This window comes from Camelus dromedarius, chromosome 14 (genome assembly GCF_036321535.1).
Source record: "Camelus dromedarius isolate mCamDro1 chromosome 14, mCamDro1.pat, whole genome shotgun sequence".
Classification (NCBI taxonomy): Eukaryota; Metazoa; Chordata; class Mammalia; order Artiodactyla; family Camelidae; genus Camelus; species Camelus dromedarius.
In genome coordinates this window covers 70,142,671-70,165,604 of record NC_087449.1, presented here as the reverse complement: position 1 = coordinate 70,165,604, position 22,934 = coordinate 70,142,671, and the positions used below count along the sequence as shown (strand labels likewise).

General features: G+C 58.2%; 2 protein-coding genes across 3 annotated transcripts in view; one reads left to right on the top strand and one right to left on the bottom strand.

Annotated features, from left to right (window-relative positions):
- Positions 1-717, bottom strand: part of CFAP74 (cilia and flagella associated protein 74) — a 64,735-nt gene extending 64,018 nt beyond the window's left edge. Inside the window, exon 1 of the mRNA XM_031463836.2 lies at positions 650-717. The gene's annotated coding sequence lies outside the window, so the exon portion shown is untranslated. The remainder of the gene's footprint in view (positions 1-649) is intronic.
- A 10,122-nt stretch (positions 718-10,839) lies between these two features.
- On the top strand, positions 10,840-21,489 carry GABRD (gamma-aminobutyric acid type A receptor subunit delta). 2 transcript variants are annotated; one of them, XM_031464953.2, is made up of 9 exons: positions 10,840-11,037; positions 16,830-16,942; positions 17,235-17,302; positions 17,392-17,612; positions 18,676-18,758; positions 19,203-19,340; positions 19,890-20,045; positions 20,251-20,468; positions 20,765-21,489. In XM_031464953.2, exons 1-9 carry the CDS (start codon positions 10,970-10,972, stop codon positions 21,053-21,055), a joined length of 1,356 nt encoding a protein of 451 aa, XP_031320813.2. In that variant the 5' UTR covers positions 10,840-10,969; the 3' UTR covers positions 21,056-21,489. The 2 variants fall into 2 exon arrangements, with proteins under 2 accessions (XP_031320813.2, XP_064350239.1); XM_064494169.1 differs by lacking the exon at positions 10,840-11,037 and adding an exon at positions 16,023-16,104.
- Positions 21,490-22,934: the final 1,445 nt, after the last annotated feature.

The following is a 22,934-nucleotide window of genomic DNA, read 5'->3' as shown; positions in this document are numbered from 1 at the left end:
GTGTGGGCTGGGCTGACTTTCCGGGTGCTGACAAGGTTCTGTTTCCGGACTGGGGTGTGACTACCGACGCTGGCTTTATAACCAGCCCTTCAGCTGTACCTGTGGGTTTACACGGCATCTGACTGCAGAGAACGTCTACCAGGGGATGCTCTGAACTGTGGGTACCAGCGCAGGCCGGCTCGTCGCCTAGTTCGGTACTTGGCGCAGAGCAGATGCTCAAGGAAAGTGCTAGATACAGAAACGCGAGCAGATAAAAGGGGTATAAGTTTATGGAAAACAGGAAAATAGAGGTCTCCAGAAACAGATGCACCACGAAAAGCCAAATGCCGACGACTTCGGAATTAGGAATTGCGCCCCTGCTTTGCTCCGCCCGGACCCTCGGGGTCCCTTTTCGCACCAGCCGGGCCTACCCTGAGCTCTGCTCCAAGGTTTCCCACACGCGCTCTGACCACACCGCGTCGTCCGCGCAGGGCCGGGGGCAGGGCCCCAACCCGGCTGCCCCGCGCCCGGGGGTCCCTGAAACCAGCCGCGGCCGCGCCGCACTAGCGGTTACTTCTCGGGCAGAACTCGCACGATGAGCGGTTGACTCGCGCCTGGGGGCGGCCAAAGCCCCCGAGCCCAGCCCCGGGCTCCGGGCCAACGGACCCACCTCTCAGCGAACGCGCCGCGGTCCGGTCCGAGCCGAGCCGAGCCGAGCGGGCAGCGAGCGGCGCGGTTGGGAGAGGGCGGCGCCATGGCAACGGACGGCCCCACCGCGGCGGGGGTGTCCGCGCTCCCCCGCCCTGGCGATGGCTCGGTCCGGCGTCCCCGCCGCGCAGGCGCAGTGTGGCCGAGGCGGCAGGTGCGCCGGGAGCGCGGGAGGGGGGCGCGCTGTGTCAGGGGCCGTCGACCTGGACCCGCGCGCTGGCCGAGGCCCAGGCTGCGAGCCGAGGGGCGCGGGGGTACCTGGGGCACCTGGGCCACCGGGCGGGGCGGAGGAGATCAGCGCTGCTCGGTGGCCCGGACGCCCCGCCAGGCTGCCTCCCGTGGTTTGGCCCAAGAAGGTTGAAGTTCGGGTTAGTTGCCAATTTTAAAAACAGGAGCGTGCACGTGAAATCGCGACGTCTCTCATCCCTTTTTAAGATGAGAGCTCTGACGCCATATGCCAAGCTGGGCTGGAGCTGAACTGAGCTTGCTGCACGCCTCCCCCAGCCCCCAGCCCCCTGCCCGAGGCCCCGCGTGGCCCGTCACACCTCCGCCTATTCTCTCATCATGCTCCCTCTCCAGTCTCCTGGCCCCTGGGGTGTGTTTGCGGCGGGGATGTGAGGGCGTGAGGGAAAGGTCCCTCTAGCCAGTGCGCTCAGTGCTGGCCCTGGACGCAAGAGTGAGTCGCGGTCTCCCCGCCCTCGCAGAGCCCCGCTCCTCCCAGCACCCCGCCTGCATGCCACCTGCAAGGCCGCCGGCCCTGCCGGCCACTCACTGGCTTTGGCCACTGGCTCTTAATGCCACAGCGAGGCCCACGAAGTCCTTTCGTTTTATCCTGGGGTGGCGATCATCAGAGCCCGCAAGTGTTGCTGCAAGGGCAGCATACCTGAGAACTGGGGACTTGTCCGGGTGACACCAGGGCATCTCTGCCTCCATCACCGGCCGTGGTGCCCAGGAGAACTGGGGGCTTGTCCGGGGTACACGGGGCATCTCTGCCTTCATCGCTGGCTGTGGTGCCCAGGTGTGGACTTGAACAGAACTGAGTTGCCATGTCAGCCTGTGACAGTTTTTCTAAGAGAAATTGTTCTTTCTCTGCCCTACCCAAATTCTGGGGCTTCTTCCTTATCAGCTTTGCTTCTCTGGGCCAGTCCATGTTAGTGATTAGTGCACTTTCTCATAAAGAAGAGAAGGGCACCAAAAGACGGAGAGGAGCCCAACGTCCACCAGCAGGAACTGGCCAGGAGGCCGTGCACAGCTGCACACAGAACAGCTGTGAGAGGTACGCCTACGTGATCTCCAGAACATACCGCTAGGGGGAAAACCTAGGTGCAGAATGGTGTGTATATTCTTTTATCAGATGGGGTGGGAGCAGTAAGAACATGCTAATTTCTTTACATTAAAAAGTAACATAAAAGTGCTTACCAACCAGGGGCAGGAGGGTGAGGAATAGAAATTAGATTTCTCTAAATGTGCTTGTACGTTTGGCTATAGAACTGCAAAATTATAAAACCAAAAATAAATCAAACAGAAAAAAAAACCTCCTCAAAATTGGAAACAAAATGAAAAAAAAAAAAAAACCAACAACAACAAAAACAAAAAAACCACCTAACTATATGCCAGGTTGGGGGCTTAACCAGACAGAAAACGATCATTTTAGGTGAGTTTGATACTCAACAATTGGGTTGTGCATACATAGTAGACTATCCTAAGGGCAAAAAGAGCTGCAAAGAAACCTTAACTTCTTTGCAGTAATCCTGGTTTTTGTAATAATATTGACATTGCTGTTCTGGAATTATATGAAATGCAGTAAGGCAAATAAGTAATATGGTAATATTACAAACCAATATTTCTAGCTTGAGAGAAGAAATAAAAAGGTAAGAGGTAAAATAAGAAACGGAAAAACCTGTAAGACTGTATTTGAATGGGAATAGTAGTATGAATTAATACAATTTTTTCTTCTAAAATGTATTTCTTAGCTCTGTCCACTGAAAAGGTCTAGAACTGTCCAATATGGTAGCCACTGGACACATGTGGCTATTTAAATTTTAATTAATTAAAATTAAACACTTGAACAAATATTTGTACACCAAGGTTCACAGCAGCATTGTGCACAACAGCCAAAAGGTGGAAGCAACCCAAGTGTCCATCGATATTATTCAGCCTCAGAAAGGAATGAAATTCTGACACCTGCTGCAACATGGATGAACCTTGAAGACATTATGCTAAGTGAAACAGGCAGACACAAAAGGACAAACATTGTTTGCTAAGGATACCATCAACAAAACAAAGAGACAACCTACAGAATGGGAGAAAATCTTTGCAAATGTTGTGACTGACAAGGGAATAATTTCCAAAATATACCAATAGCTCACAGACTTTAATATCAAAAAACAAGCAACCCAATCAAAAAATGGGCTGAAGACCTAAATAGACATTTCTCCAAAGAAGACATACAGATGGCCAACAGGCACATGAAAAGATGCTCAACATCAGTAATTGTCAGAGAAATGCAAATCAAAACCACAGTGAGGTATCACCTCACACCAGTCAGAATGGCCATCATTGAAAAGTCCACAAACGATAAATGCTGTAGAGGGTGTGGAGAAAAAGGAACCCTCCTACACTGCTGGTGGGAATGTAAGTTGATGCAGCCATTATGGAAAGCATTATGGAGATTCCTTAAAAAACTAAAAATAGACTTACCGTATGATCCAGCAATCCCACTCCTGGGCATATATCTGGAAAATAATAATAATTAAAAAAGACACATTAGGGGGACGGTATAGCTCAGTGGTACAGTGCGTACTTAGCATGCACGAGATCCTGGGTTCAATCCCTAGTACCTCCATTAAAAATAAATTTAAAAAAATCAAATTACCTCCCCCACCAAAAAAATTTTAAAATAAATAAAAAATTAAAAAAAACACATGCACCCCAATGTTCACAGCAGCACCATTTACAATAGCCAAGACATGGAAACAACCTAAATGTCATCAACAGATGACTGGGTAAAGAAGATGTGGTATTTATATACAATGGAATACTACTCAGCCATAAAAAAGAATAAAATAATGCCATTTGCAGCAATATGGATGGGTCTGGAGATTGTCATTCTATATGAAGTAAGCCAGAAAGAGAAAGAAAAATGCCATATGGTATCACTTTTATGTGGAATCTTAAAAAAAAAATGGGACACAAATGAATATATCTATAAAACAGAAACAGACTCACAGAGAACAAACTTATGGTTACCAGGGAGCAAAGAGGGTGGGAAGGGATAAATTGGGAGTTCAAAAAGAGGAGTGATGGAAGCGTCAGCTATCTTGATTGTGGTTGTGGTCTCACTGTAGACATCTATCAAGATTCATCAGAATTGTACATCTGAAATATGTGCAGTTTACTGTACAAGAACCAGACCACAATGAAGGTGTTTTTTTTTTTTTAAAGAACAAACATTGATTGATTTAACTTATCTGAGGTGCATGGAGTAGTCAGATTCGCCCAGAAGGAAAGCAGAAAGGCAGTTGCCGGGAGCTGGGGTTGCGGTGGTGAAATGGGGAGTTATTTTCAATGGGGACAGAGTTTCAGTTTGGGAAGATGAGACAGTTCTGAGAACAGATGGTGGGGGTGGTCACACAACAACGTGAATGTGCTTAATGTTGCTGAACTGTGCAATTAAAAACAGTTACAGTGGTAAATTTTACGTTATGTACATTTTACCACAATAAGAAAATTTTAACCAGGTAAAGTTTGAAATTCCATTCCTCAGGTGCAGCAGCCACATTCCAGGCGCTGGGAGCCTGTGTGGCTAGTGCTGCCGTGAAGTTGCCTGTCTTTCTCTTGGGCTGCGCGGGTCCGGGAGTGATGTGTGCCCCTTGCACCCTGGCTGTTGTCCGATGCACCATTTCCCAGTAAAATAACCCCACCGCTTCTTAGAAAAAATGACAGATTTCTGATTTGAGGCAGAAAATGTACCGGATGATCCTGGAGCATCTTGCCAATGCAAGGATGCAAGGAGACGATCAAAGATTCTAGGGTTGCATCAGAGGATTCATTAGCCAACTTGGAGGAGCTCCTTCTGATGATAGTAAGGGTGCTTTGAGGATCAAAAAGAAAAGTAACAAAATAAGGTAACTGCAGTGGACTGAAGCACATCGACTACGTTAATGTCCCTGAGCTCCTTTATAAAATAAAGTCCTCGTCGGTCACCTTGGGAGGATGCTGGATACCAAGTTACCGTTCTACAGGGGCCAAGGTCCGGGTCCTGGGGCCAAGATCAGGCCCTGGCTGGGGAAGCTCTGACATGGGATGGGGAGTCTGGTGGATGCCCTAGGGGTTTTGCCTCCCCAGACTATTCTGAAACTTCATAGCCTGCAGAGGTGGCTCTCCCTCCCTGGGAAGAGCTAGCACCCCATCATCTGGAAGGACACTGTGCAGGTCTCCCCAGTAAGGCAGCAGGGTCCCTTTAGGACTGCCCCCGCCCCTCTCCGGGCTGCCAGACTGGCCACCGGCGTGGGAAGTTGCAGGACAATCTCGTCAGATACACCTGGGCCTGATGGGAGAGAAAGGGTAAGTGTCCGGGGGCTGCGGGAGTCAGCGGCGGGTGCCCGCCGTGGGGGTGGGCTTGGGGGCTGCTGACCGACGGGGCCGAACATGAGACTGGAGGGGAGGGCTGGCCCAGGGGAGGGTGAAACTCATCCCAAAGGGGCTGCATGTCTTCCGAACCTGATGAAAACTATTAGCCCAGAGATCCCAGAAGCTCAACAAACCTCAAGCAGAATAAGTCTAAGAAAATTAGACCAAGACATATTATCATCAAATTGGTGGGAAGGAGAAATAAAGGAAAACCCTAAAACACGCAGACAAAAAGACACTTCATACAGAGCAATAAAGAAATGTCAACACACCTCTTGTGAGAAACCCTGCAGACCAGAGACGAAGAACCAACTTGAAAAGGAAGAAGAGAAGAGAGAAAGCAACACCCACGCCGTCGCCCAGGCTTGGTGGAAAGCGCCACAAGGCGCAGACCGCTGGCCGGGGCCCAGGGCGCCGCGGGGCAGGGCAGCGGCAGCGGGAGCCACGTTCGTGCTCTGTGACTCTGTTTACATGATCCTTCAGAAAAGGCAGAACTGTGCTGACAGGAAGCAGACACCAGTGGTCACGTGGGACCAGGGCTGGGAGGGGCTGCAGAGGGGCTGGAGGCACTTTTTAAGGGGGTGTGGTTGTGCAGTGTCACCATCATGGTGGCGCTTATACAACCCGACACACGTAGCAAAGCCATCAAGTTGTACACTTAAAATCAGTGAATTTTATTGTATGTTGACTGTATTTCAATAAAGCTGATTAAAACTCAAATAAACCTAGACAAAAACTAGCCCACCACCTAACGGACCAGGTGTGGGCTGGCTTCTGCGGCCTCCCTCTGCTGCTCACCCTTCCTTCCGCCCTCCCTGGCCTGACCTGGCCCTTCACTCCTGCCTCAGGACCTTTGCACTTCTCTGCCCAGAACACCTACCTGGCTCTTGACAGGCCCGGCTTTTTCTCTGAAGGAATAGGGTAGAATTCTAACCGCAGTTCAGATGTGACCTCACAGAGCTCTTCCTGACCGCCTGCCCAGCGTGCCCCCCGGATGTTCTCCGTCACGTTCCACTTGTGAAGGTTCCTTTATAGCATGCCTGGCGACTGACGTTTGAAGTGATCCCTTTTCTTTGTTTACTCACTGGCTGTCCGTGTTCCCCCTCCCAGAAGGCGAGGCCACTGCGGGGTGGGAGCCTTTTACAGCTTATTCACAGCAACGTCTAGACCAGTATTTGGCTGTAGAGCAGGATGGCTAATTCCATAGATGTTAGTTAAGTGAATATCGATCTGTGTAGGGGGCTTTCTTTATACATATTACCCTTGTTTTTTTTGGGGGGGGAGGTAATTAGTCTTATTAATTCATTATTATTATTATTAATGGAGGTACTGGGAATTGAACCAAGGACCTCATGCATGCTAAGCACGTGCTCTACCACTGAGCTACACGCACCCCAGCCGGGAAGGGGCCTTTCCTGAGGAAGTTTAATCAAAGTGTCCAAATATCGAGAATGACAAAGATCACAGCAAATCTCCTGCTTTTGTCTCTCCAGCATCCGGCACAGAGGATCAGCCTGTGGACCAGAGAGAGGCCAAGGGAAGCATGGCTGCCCTCCTCGCAGCTGGGGAGCAGAGCCGCGGGGCAGTCGGGCGGGTGCTGGGGCGGGACCCACAGCCAGCAGCCCTGCCGGACCCTCAGGGCAGTTCAGTCCGCTGGCGTGTGAGGCAGAGTCCTTCTCACGTGCTAGGCGGCCCTTTGTCAGGAATGTTAATCTGTGTTTAGCATTTTCCATCACAGGAAAGAATTCAAATTGCGACTTTAAAAAAAAACATAAAATACGAGAATAGAATTCTGACTTCTCCACATCAAACACGAGCAATTGTACTTGGCTGTCTATTTCCATCCTTAGAAAAAGAAATTCTCTAAGTGGCCAAGTTCAATCGCTTATTGGTTCCCAGGGCCTCGATCACTAAAAACAGCCGCAAAGCTGGGCCCGTTCCCTGGTGCGCTGCGCCCTTTGTTTAAGCAGACGGTGGAGCTCAGGCTGCTACGAGTGTTCTGCGTTTGCTGCTTCCTGCCAAGCTCCTCTGCTTCTCCAGATGAATGGATTCCATCTGGAAATCATAGGATTAATAATCACATTCCAGGCTCAGGGAAAGTTTTCTCTGTGTCACTGCTATTTTCTTCATTTGGGGCATTTTCCCAGGAAAATAACAGAACAGCCTCACAGATACATCGGGCAGGGATTAAAACGAATGAGGACAGCTTCCCGGCCTGGATGCCTGTGACTCACCTCCGCCTCCCGGGGCCCATCCTGCTGCTACGAGGGACGCAGGCCAGCTCTCGGCCCAGGCCCTGGGCTTGCTGCCACCCTTCCCCTACGCGGTGGGCACACGGCCAGGCCATCACCCAGAAACCCTCATGCACAAGGGGCTGCAGGCTGACGATCTCAAGAGTCAAGCCGCCCCACCGACCACGCCCCGCACCTCTCTAGATGCCACGGCGGGTGCTGCTATCCGAGGGTTGAGTTCGTGGCTCCAGGGGGCAGCCATGGAAGCCAAGCTCCCAGACCTTCCCAGGGCCGAGCGTGGTCCTGCTCAGCGCCATACGGGGAGAGTGTAACGCCTCCCTGCACAAGCAGGAGGAGGAGGCAGCAGCCACTGCCCTGGACCCAAAACCAGAGGGCTCTGCAGGGACCGTCCTGATGGAGAAGCTGTCGTGTTCCAAGTTAAATAAGGGAAAGCATGGCACACGGACGGGTTAACTAGACATAGGGGAGCAGGTGCCTCTGGGGGGGATGTTCGGGCCTCATGTTCACGCTGTGCCCATGCCTTGGCACCAGGTTCCCTGTCCCAGTCCCTCAGTAGTGCCAAGACAAGGGGGTGGGGCCGTCAGAGACCCTGGTGAAGAGCACACACCTTACCTGGAACGGAGAGCCTTCCACAGACAGAGACCCTTCGTCTGATCAATTTGGAAAGTTTCACCAAAGTCACACTCGGAGGGTGGGGTTCTGCCGCCCCCCCCATGACAATAACGGGAGTGAAATAAACATGAGGAGTAACCTTAACCATTTTCCAGAGGAGGGAGGTACCCCAAGCTCCTGCAAGTGAGACTTGTTTTCAATGAACACAACCCATTATGAGTGAGGAACTGAGAGTCTTTGTAACAGGGTTCAGCATGGCGGGCTTGCGGTACCCAGGAAACCCATCCCTACTCTCAGTGCCTCCTTTTGCAAAAGAATAAGACAAAGCAGGAAGAAATGACTTCCCTGAGGCCACATGGCCAGTTAGGAGCAGGACTGGGGCTAATACCCAGACATCGGACCCCGGGAACATTTCCTGAACGGTCAGAGGGAGGGAGAAGTGGACACTTCCCGGGTGTGGCTGACCACACGGGACCCAGATCCTGATTTCCTGACCTTTACTGGGGCTGCCCCGAGTTGGCTTCCCCATCCTGGGGTACCTGGAGCTTGTCTGAGTGGAGCTGAAGATGAGGACGGGGAGACCGACTGGGTCCACATATCAGTGGGACTCTTCTGAACCAAGGTTCAGAAATGCGACAAAATGATTCTCAAAAAAACTCGAGGAAGGAAAAATGAAAGCTCCTACTCTTCCCATCCATACGAAAGCCAGTTAGGACAATATCGAACTAAGATACAGCTTGCAGACTCTGGGGAGGACACTGAGCCTTTGCTTCAAGGTCAGTGCAGACCCCGGCATCCCGGGAGAGCTGTGAGCGCTGGGCAGCACTGCCGGCTCCATGTGCACAGGGCACTGCTTTACCGCTTTCCCTATTCCTGGCTGAGACGTGCTCGCCTCCAGGGCTCCAGGAAGAAGAGGCGATTCGATGCCTCCCGAGGACAGAGGAGCTATGGCTGTGATGCCCGCGCAGCACGGTCCTCTTCCAGTGAGAGCTCAGGGTCAATCCTGTGCTTCAGATAATAGAGGACAGTGAAGGAAACAGTGATAATTCGCTTCACCTCAAACCAACTGAATGAAGTGATTCAAGTTCAGCAAAGTGCCCCAGAAGCTCTCAGCACCTGCATCTTCTCAGGTCCGGGACACCACCATGACCATGAACCCAGAGACAGAGCTGGGAGGGATGCCTGGACCAGCATGGAGACCAACGCTCGGGCCTCAAAGACAGGAGAGCCAGCGCTGGGTGTGGTCCCGTGCAGTGCAGGCATCAGACCAGGCCCAGTGTGCTGGCTTTTGGTGACTCTGAGCCTACGTATTTTCCTACATTTATTAAGCACCTACCTTATGCCAGAGGCTATTCGACATGAGGGACACTGTGAAGAAGCAGATAGGCAAGCTCCTGTTCTAGGGCAGGAACCACAGAAACAACCCTTGGCACACCCCGGGCTCTCGCTCCTGCCAGGCCACACTCTCAGCACCTTTTCATGGATTAACTCCTCAACTCCAGCCCATGCAGAAGGACAAACGGGAATGTGGCCCCGAGGCCCAGAGACGGCTCAGAGCACACACTCAGACAGCAACATGTGCTTCCCGGTACCCAGAGGGCCCCCCGAGGGGCCGGAAGAGCCTGCAGAGAGGCGTTTAGCTGGGACCCGAGTGACTTTCTTAGACCTTGTTACTGGCTTTAGGAACGAAAGCTGAAACCCAGACCCTTTGATCTCTGGCACTCAAGACCAGGCTGGAAATTCCCAGCAGTGAAGCCCATTTGGCCCCTCCCCCTGCCCCTGCTCCAGCCAGTGTCCATGGACATCCAGGACCCGACCCCCTCTGGGACCAGTTTGCCCATTTTTAAGTGTTTTCCTGAGACGTTCACTTTTGGTTGTCAGCTAACATGAGGTCCAGAAGTGAACGAAGGATCAAACGATTAAAGTTTGTGATCAGCTTTTTCTCGGAAACTGTGCAGAATTGTACTTTTGAAAGAGCCACAGCAGAGAATGCATGAGGCCTTGACTTTCTCAGCAGTTCGGTGGGTGTGGACGGGGGTGATGGAGCCTGACCTGCCAGCCAGACAAGGCGCTGCATCCCGTGACCAGAGCAGGGTTCTGACCACAGAATCGCGGCCAGCAGAGCAGCAGCAGGCCCACCCCCACCACCCCTAACCGCCCACCCTCCGCTGGGTGGGCGAGTGGCATCTCTCAGGCTCTGCAGCAAGTGTGAGGGTTTGGAAAGGAGCTGCATGGGCGGGGGGGGGGGGTCTCTCCCAGTAGCAGGTGAAGGCTGCAGGGACACCAGCACCCTCCTTGTGCTGGAACCAGCTCTCTGGGACCTGAGACCCCACAAACAGTCATCACACACTTCGCCTTAGGGACGAGGTCCCGCCCTGCCCGCAGGTCCGCAGGCGCCTGGCCGGCAGCGGAAGGCCCCGTCCAAGCGGGTCGTGCGCCTGGGCCTGGGTCGCCTCCCGGGCAGACCCGCGGAAGGTCCGTTTGCGACTGGCAAGGGCAGCGACGATGGGACGGGGAGCGCCAGACCCCCGGCCGGGAGCGCGGCCCGCGAGGACCGGAGGGGGCGCCGCAGGCGGGGCGGCGGTAGCTGGAGGGGCAGAGCTGCGCCGCGCGGGCGGGCGGGGCGGGGCGGCTCCGGGCTCCGCGCTCCGTCCGCCCTCGCGCCCGCGCCGCGCGCCCTCCCGCTCCCGCCCGCCTGTGCCGCCGCCGGCGAAGCAACTTCGCGAGCGCCCGCGACCGGCCGGACCCCGCGCCGCCCCCGGTCCAGCGCCCAGCCGGCCGAGGCCATGGACGCGCCGGCCTGGCTGCTGCCCCCGCTCCTGCTGCTCTGCGCGCAGCAGCACCGCGGCACCAGGTGAGCGGGCGCCGGGGTCCGCACTGCCCCGGGGTCGCCCTCGGTGGGGAGCCCGGCGCCGGCCAGCCCAGCCCCGGCTGGTCGGACGGAGCCCGGCGAGAACCCCGGGTCTTCATCCGCCTCGTCTCCCCCTACCCCCGCGTTCCCACCGTGTCTGTCCCCCTTCTCTCCCCTCCTTGACTCCCCCAGCCCGTCTTCCCTGCGAGCGCTCATCTCCGGACTCGTCTCTACGATGTCCTTGGCCGCGGGCCGGGCGGTGTTGGGTTCCAGCCGCCCTGCTGCCCCGGCGCTGTCCGCCGTCCCGGTGCTGAACCGGCGCTGCGGGGCCGGTGGAGGGCATCGGAGCCGCTCTCCGTTCTCCCCGTGCCCGGGTGGGCCTGCTGAGCTCCGCTTCCTCGACCCCAGCCGCACTTGGCCCGTCCCTGGCTGGCTGGTGCCCTTCCAGGCGCCGGCTGAGCGCTCAGCATGGCCCAAGCTGCGGGCAGGGAGAAAGAGACCCTTAGAACAGCGGGGAGGAGGCTGCGCCCCTTCCCCTGAGGGCAGAGCTGCAGGACCAGCTAGCAGGTCCGCGTGGACAAGGGGGCGTTCTAACGGCCGTGCACGGCTGTGGAGCAGTCGGCCCAGCGTGCTGTGGGGTCTCCCTCTCAGGCGCCGTTTCAGATGCCGAAGTGTACAGGTAGGAGGGGACCCAGCGCCCCTGCAGGGAAGAGGTTCCGGGGTTCTTTATAACTGTCAGGAGATGGGATGAGGTGCCCTGTCTTCCCAGAGAAGGAAGCGGCTGAGGAGAAGGGTCCCCTGTGACCCCTAAGGCCCAGCACTGTCCCCGCTGGCTCTTCTCTCTGTGGACTTGACGAGGCTCTGGGTCACCCAGCGTCCTGAGCACCGAGCCTGACCACCTGCCCTGGGAGTTGTGAGTGGCCTTTTTGAAAATCATCCTGGTGCAAGGACTGTAGGAAAAACAGGGCAGCCAGCGTTCCGGACTTTGTGGTCAGCCAAGTGGTGGCGAAGACTTTAGGAGCCAGAAATGGTCGACTACTAGCCTGCGTTGTGGCTGAAGGCACGCAGGCCACCATAGCACGGTTCTGTGTGTGTGTGGTCAGAGTTTTCTTGCTGGCGGTGTAAAGGCAGAGCCAGGAAGGCCTGGGTCCGGCCGTAGACGTGACTGTCACGCCGAGGTCGCACGCAGTTCCCGTGCGGCCCCTGTCCCGGGGCTCCATTCTTCATCAAGCCTGGTGGGCCCTTCCCCTTCTCCTCCTGCTTTACGGCACCAGGAAGGGAAGAGCGTTGAGGTGTGGCCGAGGGTGTGCGTGCTAGAGGCTGGGGGGCAGCTGCTGGCTCAGGCCCACGGCCATGCAGCCACAGTTCTGAAATCCAAGTCACTCTGAACCCCGAAGTCGTAGTCCAATTTTGACACCAAAACTCTTTTGACAACAAAGCCTGCCATGCTTTGCTTGTTTTGTCTTTATTTCTGCTGTTCACAGGGCATATTTAATTGTGTGTGTGTGTGTGTGTGTGTGTGTGTGTGTGTGTGTTTAATGGAGATACTGGGGATTGAACCCAGGACCTCATGCATGCTAAGCAGGCCTCTACCACTGAGCTATACCCTGCCCCTCAACACTGCGTATATTTATACATTTCCTGCTGGAAAATTCTCCAGATCCCTCCCCAGGTTCAGTGCCTCATTTTACCTTTCTAAAATCTGAAGCCCTCTGAACTCCAACCTCAGCTGGCTCCTGGGCTGTTGGGTTAGGGTGAGCCTGTCTGCCTGTGCAGGAAGGCTGGGAGGCCAAGGACCCAGCCAGGACAAGACTCTGTCCATTCGGGGATTCCTTTCCCATCTGCTCTGGGTCCCTCCACTCGGAAGCCCAGAGGACCATGCCCGCCCTTTCCTCGTCTCAGCCCCCCAGGCGGTGTGGGAGGACAGGGGGCTGACAGGAGGTGCCCAACTGGCTGCTGCTACTCAGCCAGGTCCCTGGGTTCTGGTGGGACAAGAAGTGAGCGAGCCACAGCGTTTGTGGGTCAGGTCAAGGCCATGCTTCCCCGAGTCTGAAGAGCCGCTCACGTGGCGGCCCCCCAAGCTTGCCAGCTGCACCCGAGTGGGTGGCCTCCCCGGGCTGCTGGCACCTCCGTCTCCCTGGAGAAGCTCCCGCCTCGCAGGCACACCTCGTGGTCGTGGTGGTGTTCCTCTTTTCCCTGGTAACTGAGGCGCCAGCGCCGCAGAGCTGTCAGGGATCCGTGGGCTCGTGTGTGCGTGGTGGAGGATCCTTGGCGGTGGGAGGGGCGGTGGGGGGGGTACCTGCTGCCTTGTCCCGCTATGTCCACCTTCCCTCTCCACCCCCAGGGGCACAGGCAAGTGGCAGGAGTGGGCGTTTCCCCAGTGGGGCCAGGAGAGGCCTGATGGCGCCCAGGAGTGGCCGGGCGGGAGGCTACCTGTGGCTCCACAGCCTGCTGTGCCCGAGAGCCTGAGCCTGGTGTGTGTCTCTGAACTTATGTTCCTCTAAGGAAACCCCAACCCTAGGCCACCACCGGCTTCCAGGGCCTTCAGACAGTCGGACAGTCTCCCAAGATGCTGGTCAGGGTCCCCAGGTTCTCACCACACAGGGAACTCCCCCCAGGTGGAGTGTGTACCCCACCCCCCCCACACTGCCTGAACTGAAGGCAGAGAGGAGGGGCCCCCAGGACCCAGACCAGCATATGGCGTAGCCTCCTGGGTGCTCCAGCTTCCACAGCCCCCACCCCCATATCCCTTCACAGCTGCAGAACGACCAGCCCATCCTAGTGAGAAGTGACCTTGGGGGAGCCTGTCCCTTCTTGCCCTGGAGATGGCAGAGACTGAGAACCCACTGGGGTCCTACACTTCCAGGCAAGCTTCACAGCGGGGGCTGCCCTTGATTGTGACTTTGAGCCCTCGCGCGGGCGCGGGGCCTGGGCCAAGGGCAGGTGTGCTCACCTTGGCCGCCGGCCTGAGGTCTGGGACGATGTCTCCTGATGGCATCGTTCCAGGCAGGTCAGCCACAGCCTCAAGATGGCAGCTGGGCCAGTCCAAAAATAAAGCCTGATTTGAGTCCCTTTACATCCAACATTCAGGGTGACCTCCATTTGCATTTTAAATTGTGCTTTACTTGGGATTAGGGTTCCATTTAATTCCTTCTTATACTTTGTTACCAAAGCACCTGCCCTGCCCACACTCTCAGCCCAGCCATCGCCTGGAGGGTCTACGGGATGGATCAGGGTTTGCAAGTTTCCCCTTCCTCACAGGCCAGCGTATGAGACAGACTGGGATACGGGGTCTGGGCGACCTCTTGCTGGTGCTCCTCGAGCCCGCTGGAGAGGACACTTGGATGCCCTGCTGCACAAACTCAGCAGCATAACCTGCTCCCCCAGCCCCTCCCACCCACTGTCCCTCCCTCAGTCCAGGCCAGGTCCCTTCCTGTCTTGGGGTGTCAGCCTCCATCCCTCCGCTGCTCTGTCCAGTCCAGCCCCACGTCACCCTCAGCCTCTATGACAGCCCCCGGTTTATTCTCTCTCCGCCCCCAGGACACTTCTCACCCTTCCCTCACCAGAATCGTGGTTTAAAGCTGGGAGTCTAATCCTGGTGAGAGCGCTGGTTCCCCTTGACCCTGGGTGGGTTCCGCAGGCAGCTCTTCCTCCCTCCTCACCCCGCTGCCTCCCGCTGCCTCGGGCCCCACTCGGGTACCCTCACCTGCCTCCCACCACCCACCTTCCCCCAGACTCATATTCTCCCCCTTTGGCTCTGATGTCACTTTCTCAGGGAGGCTGTCCCGTCCTCCCCAGCCACAGGGCTCCTGGCGTCCCCTTTCTGCAACTTCACCACACTTAGAGCCACTTGCTTTATCACAGACGCCGACCTCCACGTGGGCCTGTGCCACAACTGTCCTTGTCCTGGCTCAGTCACGTGCCTAGAACGGGATGGCACCAAGGGGTCTGGGTGGATGAATAGATGGGTGATTAGGACAGCTTCCTGCAGGGGCCTGGGGCAGGACCAGGAGAAGGACGGTGTTCAGTGCGGGTGGGCGATGCAGCATGACAGCGCAGGGTGGTCAGAGTTAGTGCTGGAGAAAGAGGAGGGGCCAGGTGCCTGAGGGTCTGGAGGGGAGACATCAGAGGGCGGGGGTCAGGAAGCACGTGCAGCAGGCCTGGGGAGGGGGGCTGCCGAGAGGGAGCTGGTGGGCTGGGGAGATGGGGCGGGGGGCCTGGACCGCAGTGGCCCAAGTGGGGCCTGGCGAAGGGGCTGGACCCTGAGCCCATCCCACTGTTGGGTGGGGAGGAGCAGCCAGCAGCGCAGTGGGAGCCGAGAGTGGGTGGCGGTCTTCTCATGGCGGCCAGAAGGGCCCAGAGTAGGGCGCCTGGGCACGCAGCCGCAGCTGCCTTCAGGCCAGTCTGTTTCCAGGCAGTGCGAGCCATGGCCTCAGCTTCCCAGCAGCCCCCGCGTGCAGACCCTGGCCCCTTAGGTCCCCCCATCAGCTCTGGCCAGGCTCGGGCGCAGCATGAACTGGAGGCCTTGCCCACTGGGAATAGATTGATTCGAAGAATAACAAGAGGGTTACTTCTGAATGTCCCTCTGGTTCCCTGCCATCGGGTTTAGGAGAAAACCCTCCCCCCGCCCCCGCCACTGTGGGCTGGAGGAGAAAGGGTGTGTGGGCTTCCCGGGGCTGCTGTAACATGGGGCTGCAAGCCAGGGGACCTAGAACAGCAGACAATTATCCTCTCATGATCCTGGAGGCCAGAAACCTGAAGTAAAGGTGTCAGCAGGGGTGAGTGAACCTGTCCAGGCCTGGCTGCAGCGTCTGGTCTCGCCACGGTCCCTGCTGCTCCTGGGACTGTGGCCGCATGGCCCCCATCCCCTCCCCTGTAGTCCCATGACTTCTCCCTGCGTGTCCATTTCTCTTCCTGTAAGGACATCAGTCTTGGGCTCAGGGCCCACCCTAGCCCAGCAAACCCTCATCTTGCCTCATCACGTCTGCAGAGCCTCCCTTTCCCAATGAGGTCCCGTTCTGAGGTTCTTGGTGGACATGAATTTGGATGACACTGTTCACCACAGGACGGGTGAGCAGCAAGAGGGGAGGGCGGCAGAGCTACTGGGAAGCGTCTGGCAGTCGGTGTGTGTGTGTGGGGTCACCTTCTACAGCCCCGCCAGTGACAGACCTGACCAGCACAGGTTGTCAGTGGCATTAGCCTGCAACCAGCGTGCATGGCCCCCTGCTGCTCTGGACTTAGGCTAAGCACATGGTGATTTGGGGGCCTCTGGGACCCGCCTGGGAAGGCACTGAGAGCAGGAGGCCGGACTGCAGCTGCCCTGTGGGCGCTTGGCCTGACCCTGGGTCCCAGATTTGGGACCTCACCCACTCTCTCCCTCTCCCCAGCCCTCAGCCTCCTGGTCACACGCCTTTTCTCCCAAGTCATCTCCTACAGGACACTTTGTCCTCAGAAGCTAAAAGGCAGGCCATGCTCTCTTGTTGGGGTCCTCCGAGGCCTATTTGTTGAGGGACCGTAAGGTGGGAATGCTGGGCTGGTTATGGAAAGAGCCTGGGTACTCAACCTTGACTGGCCTCTGTCTGACTCGAGCAGCCTCCCTCAAGGCTGGTGGTTGGGGCCGGGGGAAGAGGTCGAGGAGCCCTGGGACCTGGACCTCCCTGGGTCTCTGGTGTGAATTCCCAGGACTGGCTGGGTCCAGCCTGGTGGGCCTCCTCCCTGTCCCTGCTGGCCTAAGTGCCCAGGACAGTCTCTGACCCTGGTGCCCCACCTCTGTGACCAGTGGGCCTTGTTTCCAGAGCAATGAATGACATTGGCGACTATGTCGGCTCCAACCTGGAGATATCCTGGCTCCCCAACCTGGACGGCTTGATGGAAGGCTACGCCCGCAACTTCCGGCCTGGTATTGGAGGTGAGGTGGGTGTGGAGGCTGGGACAGCTGTGGGTATGAGCCCCACTTGGCTGGTGCAGAGGCTGGCTCCCCTGAGGGGTGTGTGGAACTGCAGCGCCAGCCCCCCGGCGGACAGCTAGGAGGGTGGATCTCCTCAGGCCTCAGTGGATTTGCACCAAGATGGCCTCCCTTGCAAAACCCCAGGCTGTTCCCCGTCCTGCCTGCCTGGGCATTCGCTGGCTTGGAGGAGTGGCCGGGGATGCTGGGGCCTGGCTTCAGCACCCCCATCTGGGGCCCTGCTCCTTCCTCGCAGGCCCCCCCGTGAACGTGGCACTCGCCCTCGAGGTGGCCAGCATCGACCACATCTCGGAGGTGAATATGGTAGGTGCCGGCCAGTCTCCCCGCTCACCTCCAGCGGGCCCCCAGGAGAGGAGGGGCTGACGGCTGGGCCCTCCCATTCCCCTCTGCAGGAGTACACCATGACCGTGTTTCTGCACCAGAGCTGGCGGGACAGCAGGCTGTCCTACAACCACACCAACGAGACTCTGGGCCTGGACAGCCGCTTCGTGGACAAGCTCTGGCTCCCAGACACCTTCATCGTGAATGCCAAGTCCGCCTGGTTCCACGACGTGACGGTGGAGAACAAGCTGATCCGGCTGCAGCCCGACGGGGTGATTCTGTACAGCATCCGGTGAGCCCTGGGCCCGGCCCGCCCCCGTGGAGAAAACCCGGGCTCTGCTTGGAGCTGGGCGGCGTTATTTATAACCTCCGGCAGCCAGCAGCTGCTCAGGAAACGTGGACCGCAGAGGCTGCTGGCAGGAAGCCAGCGGATGCCGCTTTTTGGCTAACACGTGCCCTTTTGTTTTTAAATTGGGGTGAGGTTCACAGCACAGAAAATCAACCATTTAAAAGTGAACAATTCTGTGGCATTTAGTGCATTCACAATGTTGTGCAAACATCACCTCTACCGTGCTCCAACTTGTTTCACCCCCAAAAGGAGACCCCATACCCGTGCCCCTCCCGCAGCTCCGGAAACCGCGTCTGCTCTGTCTTCACACATTTGCCTATCCTGCAAATTTCACACAAAGTTAGTCATGCAATCCGTGACCTTTTGTGTCTGCCTTTTCCTACTAAGTATAGTGTTTCTGAGGCTCAGCCTCAGATGTATCAGAATTTCCTTCCTTTTTATGGCTGAGTAACATTCCACTGCTCAGACACGGCGGTTTGCGTATCTGCCCTCCGTCCATCGACACCTGCACTGTTTCCACGTTTGACGGTCGTGAGGCATGCTGCTTTGAACATAGGTGTGCGTGTATCTGTTTGCATGTGTGTTTTCTGACACTTGCCTTTTAAAAGGGGAGTTAATTGCCAACATTTTAAAGATCAGGAGGTTTACATGAAGATCTAAATTCTCGTGGAAAGTCAGAACGCTCAGCAGCCCGAGCTGCTCCCTGGGCTGCGGGGTCGGCGGGACCCCCAGACACTGCCCCACAGGAGACAGGGTGCCCCCGACTTAGACAAACAGTCGGGTGTTTTGAAGGATGAGGAAAGGGAATGAAATCCAGTTCGTGATTCCCCGAGAAAGACCCACAAATATCCGTAAAGTGGCCACAGGTTCCAGGATCCACCTGGATGCTGGCACCTTGCCAACAAAGCGGGAGAGTGGCTTGAGGAGGGAGCCGGGGCCAGGGAGCTGCTGGGGCCTGGAGCCTGGCCTCAACTCTGGGGACCTCACCGCCATGTTGTCTGGGCAGAATCACCTCCACGGTGGCCTGCGACATGGACCTGGCCAAGTACCCCATGGACGAGCAGGAGTGCACACTGCATCTGGAGAGCTGTGAGTGCCTGGGCTGGCGTGGGGGCAGGGACGCAGACTGTTACGTTCAGGGTCAGGGAGGCAGCTGGGGTTGGCATCAGCTGTCAGAGCAGAAACAGAAGGAAGAGAAGGGACCAGAAGGCCTTCCTCCCAGGGGTCAGTGCCCTGCCCAGGACAGCAGGCCCCAGAGCCCAGACAAGGCATGAATCTGCGTCACTGGCCATCCTGGCAGCCCCTGGGGGTCACCTGGCAATGGTGACCCTTGCTTCTGCCAATTCTTCTGGCCTCACCCACCTGCCCATGGTGCCAGGCGTGGCCCCAGGCCTCCTTTCTCCGGGCCGGGTCTTCCTGTGCTGCCCCCTGTGACTTCATATCAGGCTCCCAGAGTGGGCAGGATGGTTCTGCAGGGGGCAGCCATGGGCTGGGGGCGCCAGGCTCTGCCGCCCACCTGTGGCTCTCCTGTAGATGGCTACTCGTCTGAGGACATCGTCTACTACTGGTCCGAAAACCAGGAGCAGATCCACGGGCTGGACAGGCTGCAGCTGGCCCAGTTCACCATCACCAGCTACCGCTTCACCACGGAGCTGACCAACTTCAAATCGGGTAACACAGCCTCTTGTGGCCTCTTCCCCATGAGCCCCGCCTGTGGTTTCCTGGTGCTTTTAATTGAGCCGCCAGCTGCCCTGAGGGCCCCTGAGGGTGCAGCTGGAACCCGGCCAAGCCACTCGAGAAGAGAGACAGGGCAGGCCGGGGCAGGTTCCCTGGTCCTTCACTGCTCCCTGGGGCCAGCAGCGCTCCAGGTTTGGGGGTACCTGAGGGGCATGGGGGCTCCGGGGCCGAGCCTGTGTTGTCTCTTGGCTGCTCCTGCTGCCCCGTCATTGGAGCCAGTGGGCTCAGCCTGGTCTGTCCTCAAGGAGGACAGGTCAATGGAGGTGAGTGGACGGTGCTCTGCGAGGGTCCTGCTGCGAGGGACATTCTTCTGGTGGCCCTGTGCCCGGGAGGCTCCTGACCCCTTGGCCTGTGATGGGGGAGGGGAGGTCTGGGGCTTCCTTCCTTCTGAGGATGGCAGTGGCCCCGCCTGCCCGCCCAGCCCTCCCGTCCGTGTGCTGTGGTGCACGGCGGGCCTGCTCACAACGGATGGCCCTCCGGCAGCCGGCCAATTCCCCCGGCTCAGCCTGCACTTCCACCTGAGGAGGAACCGGGGTGTCTACATCATCCAGTCCTACATGCCCTCCATCCTCCTGGTCGCCATGTCCTGGGTCTCCTTCTGGATCAGCCAGGCGGCAGTGCCCGCCAGGGTGTCCCTAGGTACAGGACCCTGGCCTCTCCTCCAAGGGAGCTGGTGGAAGGGTGGGAGTGGGACCCTGACCCCACTGGTCATGAGCACAGGCCTTGCCTTCCAGCCCCTGGGGCAAAGGCCAGCCAGGCCAGGCCTGCTCAGAGGGGCCTGACCGCGCCCAGGTTGGGGAGGGGTGGCAGGGGCTTCAGCGATGGCCACACCTACTCCCATCAGGCATCACCACGGTGCTGACCATGACCACACTGATGGTCAGCGCTCGCTCCTCCCTCCCGCGGGCATCAGCCATCAAGGCGCTGGACGTGTACTTCTGGATCTGCTATGTCTTTGTGTTTGCTGCCCTGGTCGAGTACGCCTTTGCCCACTTCAATGCCGACTACCGGAAGAAGCAAAAGGCCAAGGTCAAGGTCAAGGTCAAGGAGCAGAGGGCCGAGGTGAGGCCAGGCCGGGCCGGGTCTTTTGTGTTCAGGACCAAGGACAGCTCCCCACCCTGCGCCCCAGCACAGCGAGGGGGCAGCATTGCCGGGGCAGAAGGCAGGGCACTTCTCCTGCTCTCAACCTGGGACCCTCTGCCCACTGCTCGGAGGAGGTCACTTGCGTCCCCCGGGCTCCAGGAGGGCAGACCCAGACCCCTCGATCTGCTCGCTGAGGGGGGGAGCTGCGGGCACAGGTCGGGGTCTGCCTGGGAGCCCCTCATTGCCTGCTGCTCAGCACCCTCTTCCCCGTGCAGATGGACGTGAAGAATGCAGTCGTGCTCTTCTCACTCTCAGCCGCCGGCGTCACCCAGGAGCTGGCTGTGTCCCGCCGGCAGCCCCGGGTGCCCAGGAACCTCATGGGCTCCTACAGGTCGGTGGAGGTGGAGACAGGGGAGATGAAGAAGCAGGGGGGGGCCCGCTCAAGGGGCCTCCGTGCACTTTTCAAGCCCATCGACGCGGACACCATTGACATCTACGCCCGCGCTGTGTTCCCTGCTGCCTTCGCCGCAGTCAATGTCATCTACTGGGCCGCGTACACCATGTGAGGCCGCACACCACAGGCTTGTCCTGCTGCCCAGAACCTCCAGTGAGAAAGGCCCCCCAGGGGGCTCTGCGTGTTTCAGAGGGGCATGACCATGAGCCACACAAAACAAGAGGAAAGCTCGGCCTCCCTGAGCGTCCCCAGGCTCTGTCCCCACCCTCACCCGGTCACCTCTGGGCTCCGCGGACGCCGGCCCAGCTCCCTGCTCCAGTAGCAGAGCCACCTGACCCAGGTCGGGCCAGGCAGGCGAGGGTCCCCAGGGAGCCACGCATCTGGCTGCAAAATGGTCCAGCTCTGGGACTTGGCTCTGTGGGCTTGGCCCGGGGAGCGGAAGGAGGCCAGGCGTGGACGGTGCTCATCACCTGAATGAGAGGGTGGGGAAGGGCGTCCGCAGGCCTTTGGTCCCAGCATGAAATAAAATGGAATCTTTGCCCCTGCTGACGATTGCTGTCACCGCACCTGGGCCGTGACCTCTGCTCCCAGAGCCTGGAAGTCTCTCCGGCTGCTGGCTTGAAGGGCTGATGGGCTCGGGGCAGAGGGACTTAGAGACAGAGACTCGAATACAGGGGCTCGGGGGCCTGTAGGGGCCTCAACTCCCTCCCTCCCTTTGGGCCACGGTGGGGGCCACGACCATGCCTTCCGGACGTGATGACTGGGGTCAGAGCCCGCCGAGTCCCCGCTAACAACCCCAGGCTCCCCAACCCTGGGCCATTGGTGATCTGACAGACAGCTCTCAATCAGGGGCCCAGGTTTCCCTGCCCCAGAGCAGGACAGGTCATCACACCTGGAAGGGACAGAAGCCTGTGATTAGATGGGCATGAGTGTGGCCAAGCCGCCTGCTGCGGGGTCAGGAGTGCCAGCCCAGTGCCCGGCTGTGACCAGGTGGCAGCCAGGCCACGATCCCGCTGGGCCCCACCCCCAGCGTGATGCTGACTTTGTGTGAATCAGAAAGTGCCCTGCTGGGCCCCTTGCCCTTTGCCCACACGCCTGTCCAGGGTCGGCAGTGTCCCCAGGCCACGGGGCAGTGCTGGGGGACACTCACCCATGGGCAGGGCCTAGCTGGCAGTGTGACCTCCGAGGTCAGGTGGTCCAGCTGCAGGTGTAGACCCAGCCGCCTCCCACAGGACCAGCCGTGCCCTCAGGTGGAGCAGGGCGTTGGCCCAGCTGCCTTCACCATGCCCAAGGATCACATCTCCAGCTCGAAGACCCCTCGCCTCCTAAGACCCCTCCTTGCACCAGGCTGCCCTTTGGACTAGGCTTCAGGGCTGGGCAGGGTCGTCCCAGGGGGTGGGTCTGGCCAGGGCGTAGGGCTCCACTGTGACCGACCTGGGAGCAGCAGAGAGCAGGCGGCCTAGGAGCAGCAGAGCCTGGATCTGGGTTGGCCGGGGCCCTGGGCCAGCTCTGGTCAGCGGGGGGTGGCAGGCTAAGCCCGGCCAGCTTCGAGAACCAGGACAGTGACGCCTTCTCTCCTCTTCTTGCTTGGCACTTTCTGGCTTGCCCAACCCCAGCAGGGTCACTGCTCCCCTCCTACCTGGCACCTGGCGATTTGCCAGGGTTGGGACGTCCAGGCCCCAGGAGGCACTCCGAAGCTATCAGGCTGGGCCCGAGACTGCCCACGGCACCCCCCACCCCTGGCACCCAGGGTCCTGCCCCCAGGCCTGCCTTCCACCAAGGCCTCTGGGGGACGCGTGGGTGGGTTCAAGGTTCACGGAACTGCTGGGTCGCCTGGGCCCCCCTGCTGCCCGGACCCTGCCCACCCCGGCACCCGCCTTTCTCCACCATCCCTGCGGCTTGAGGCCGCCCTTCTGCTGTGCGTACCCACAAGGAGCTATTTAAAGCGGGCTTTGTGACTGCCTCAGGCACCCACGCAGCGAGGCCGCCCG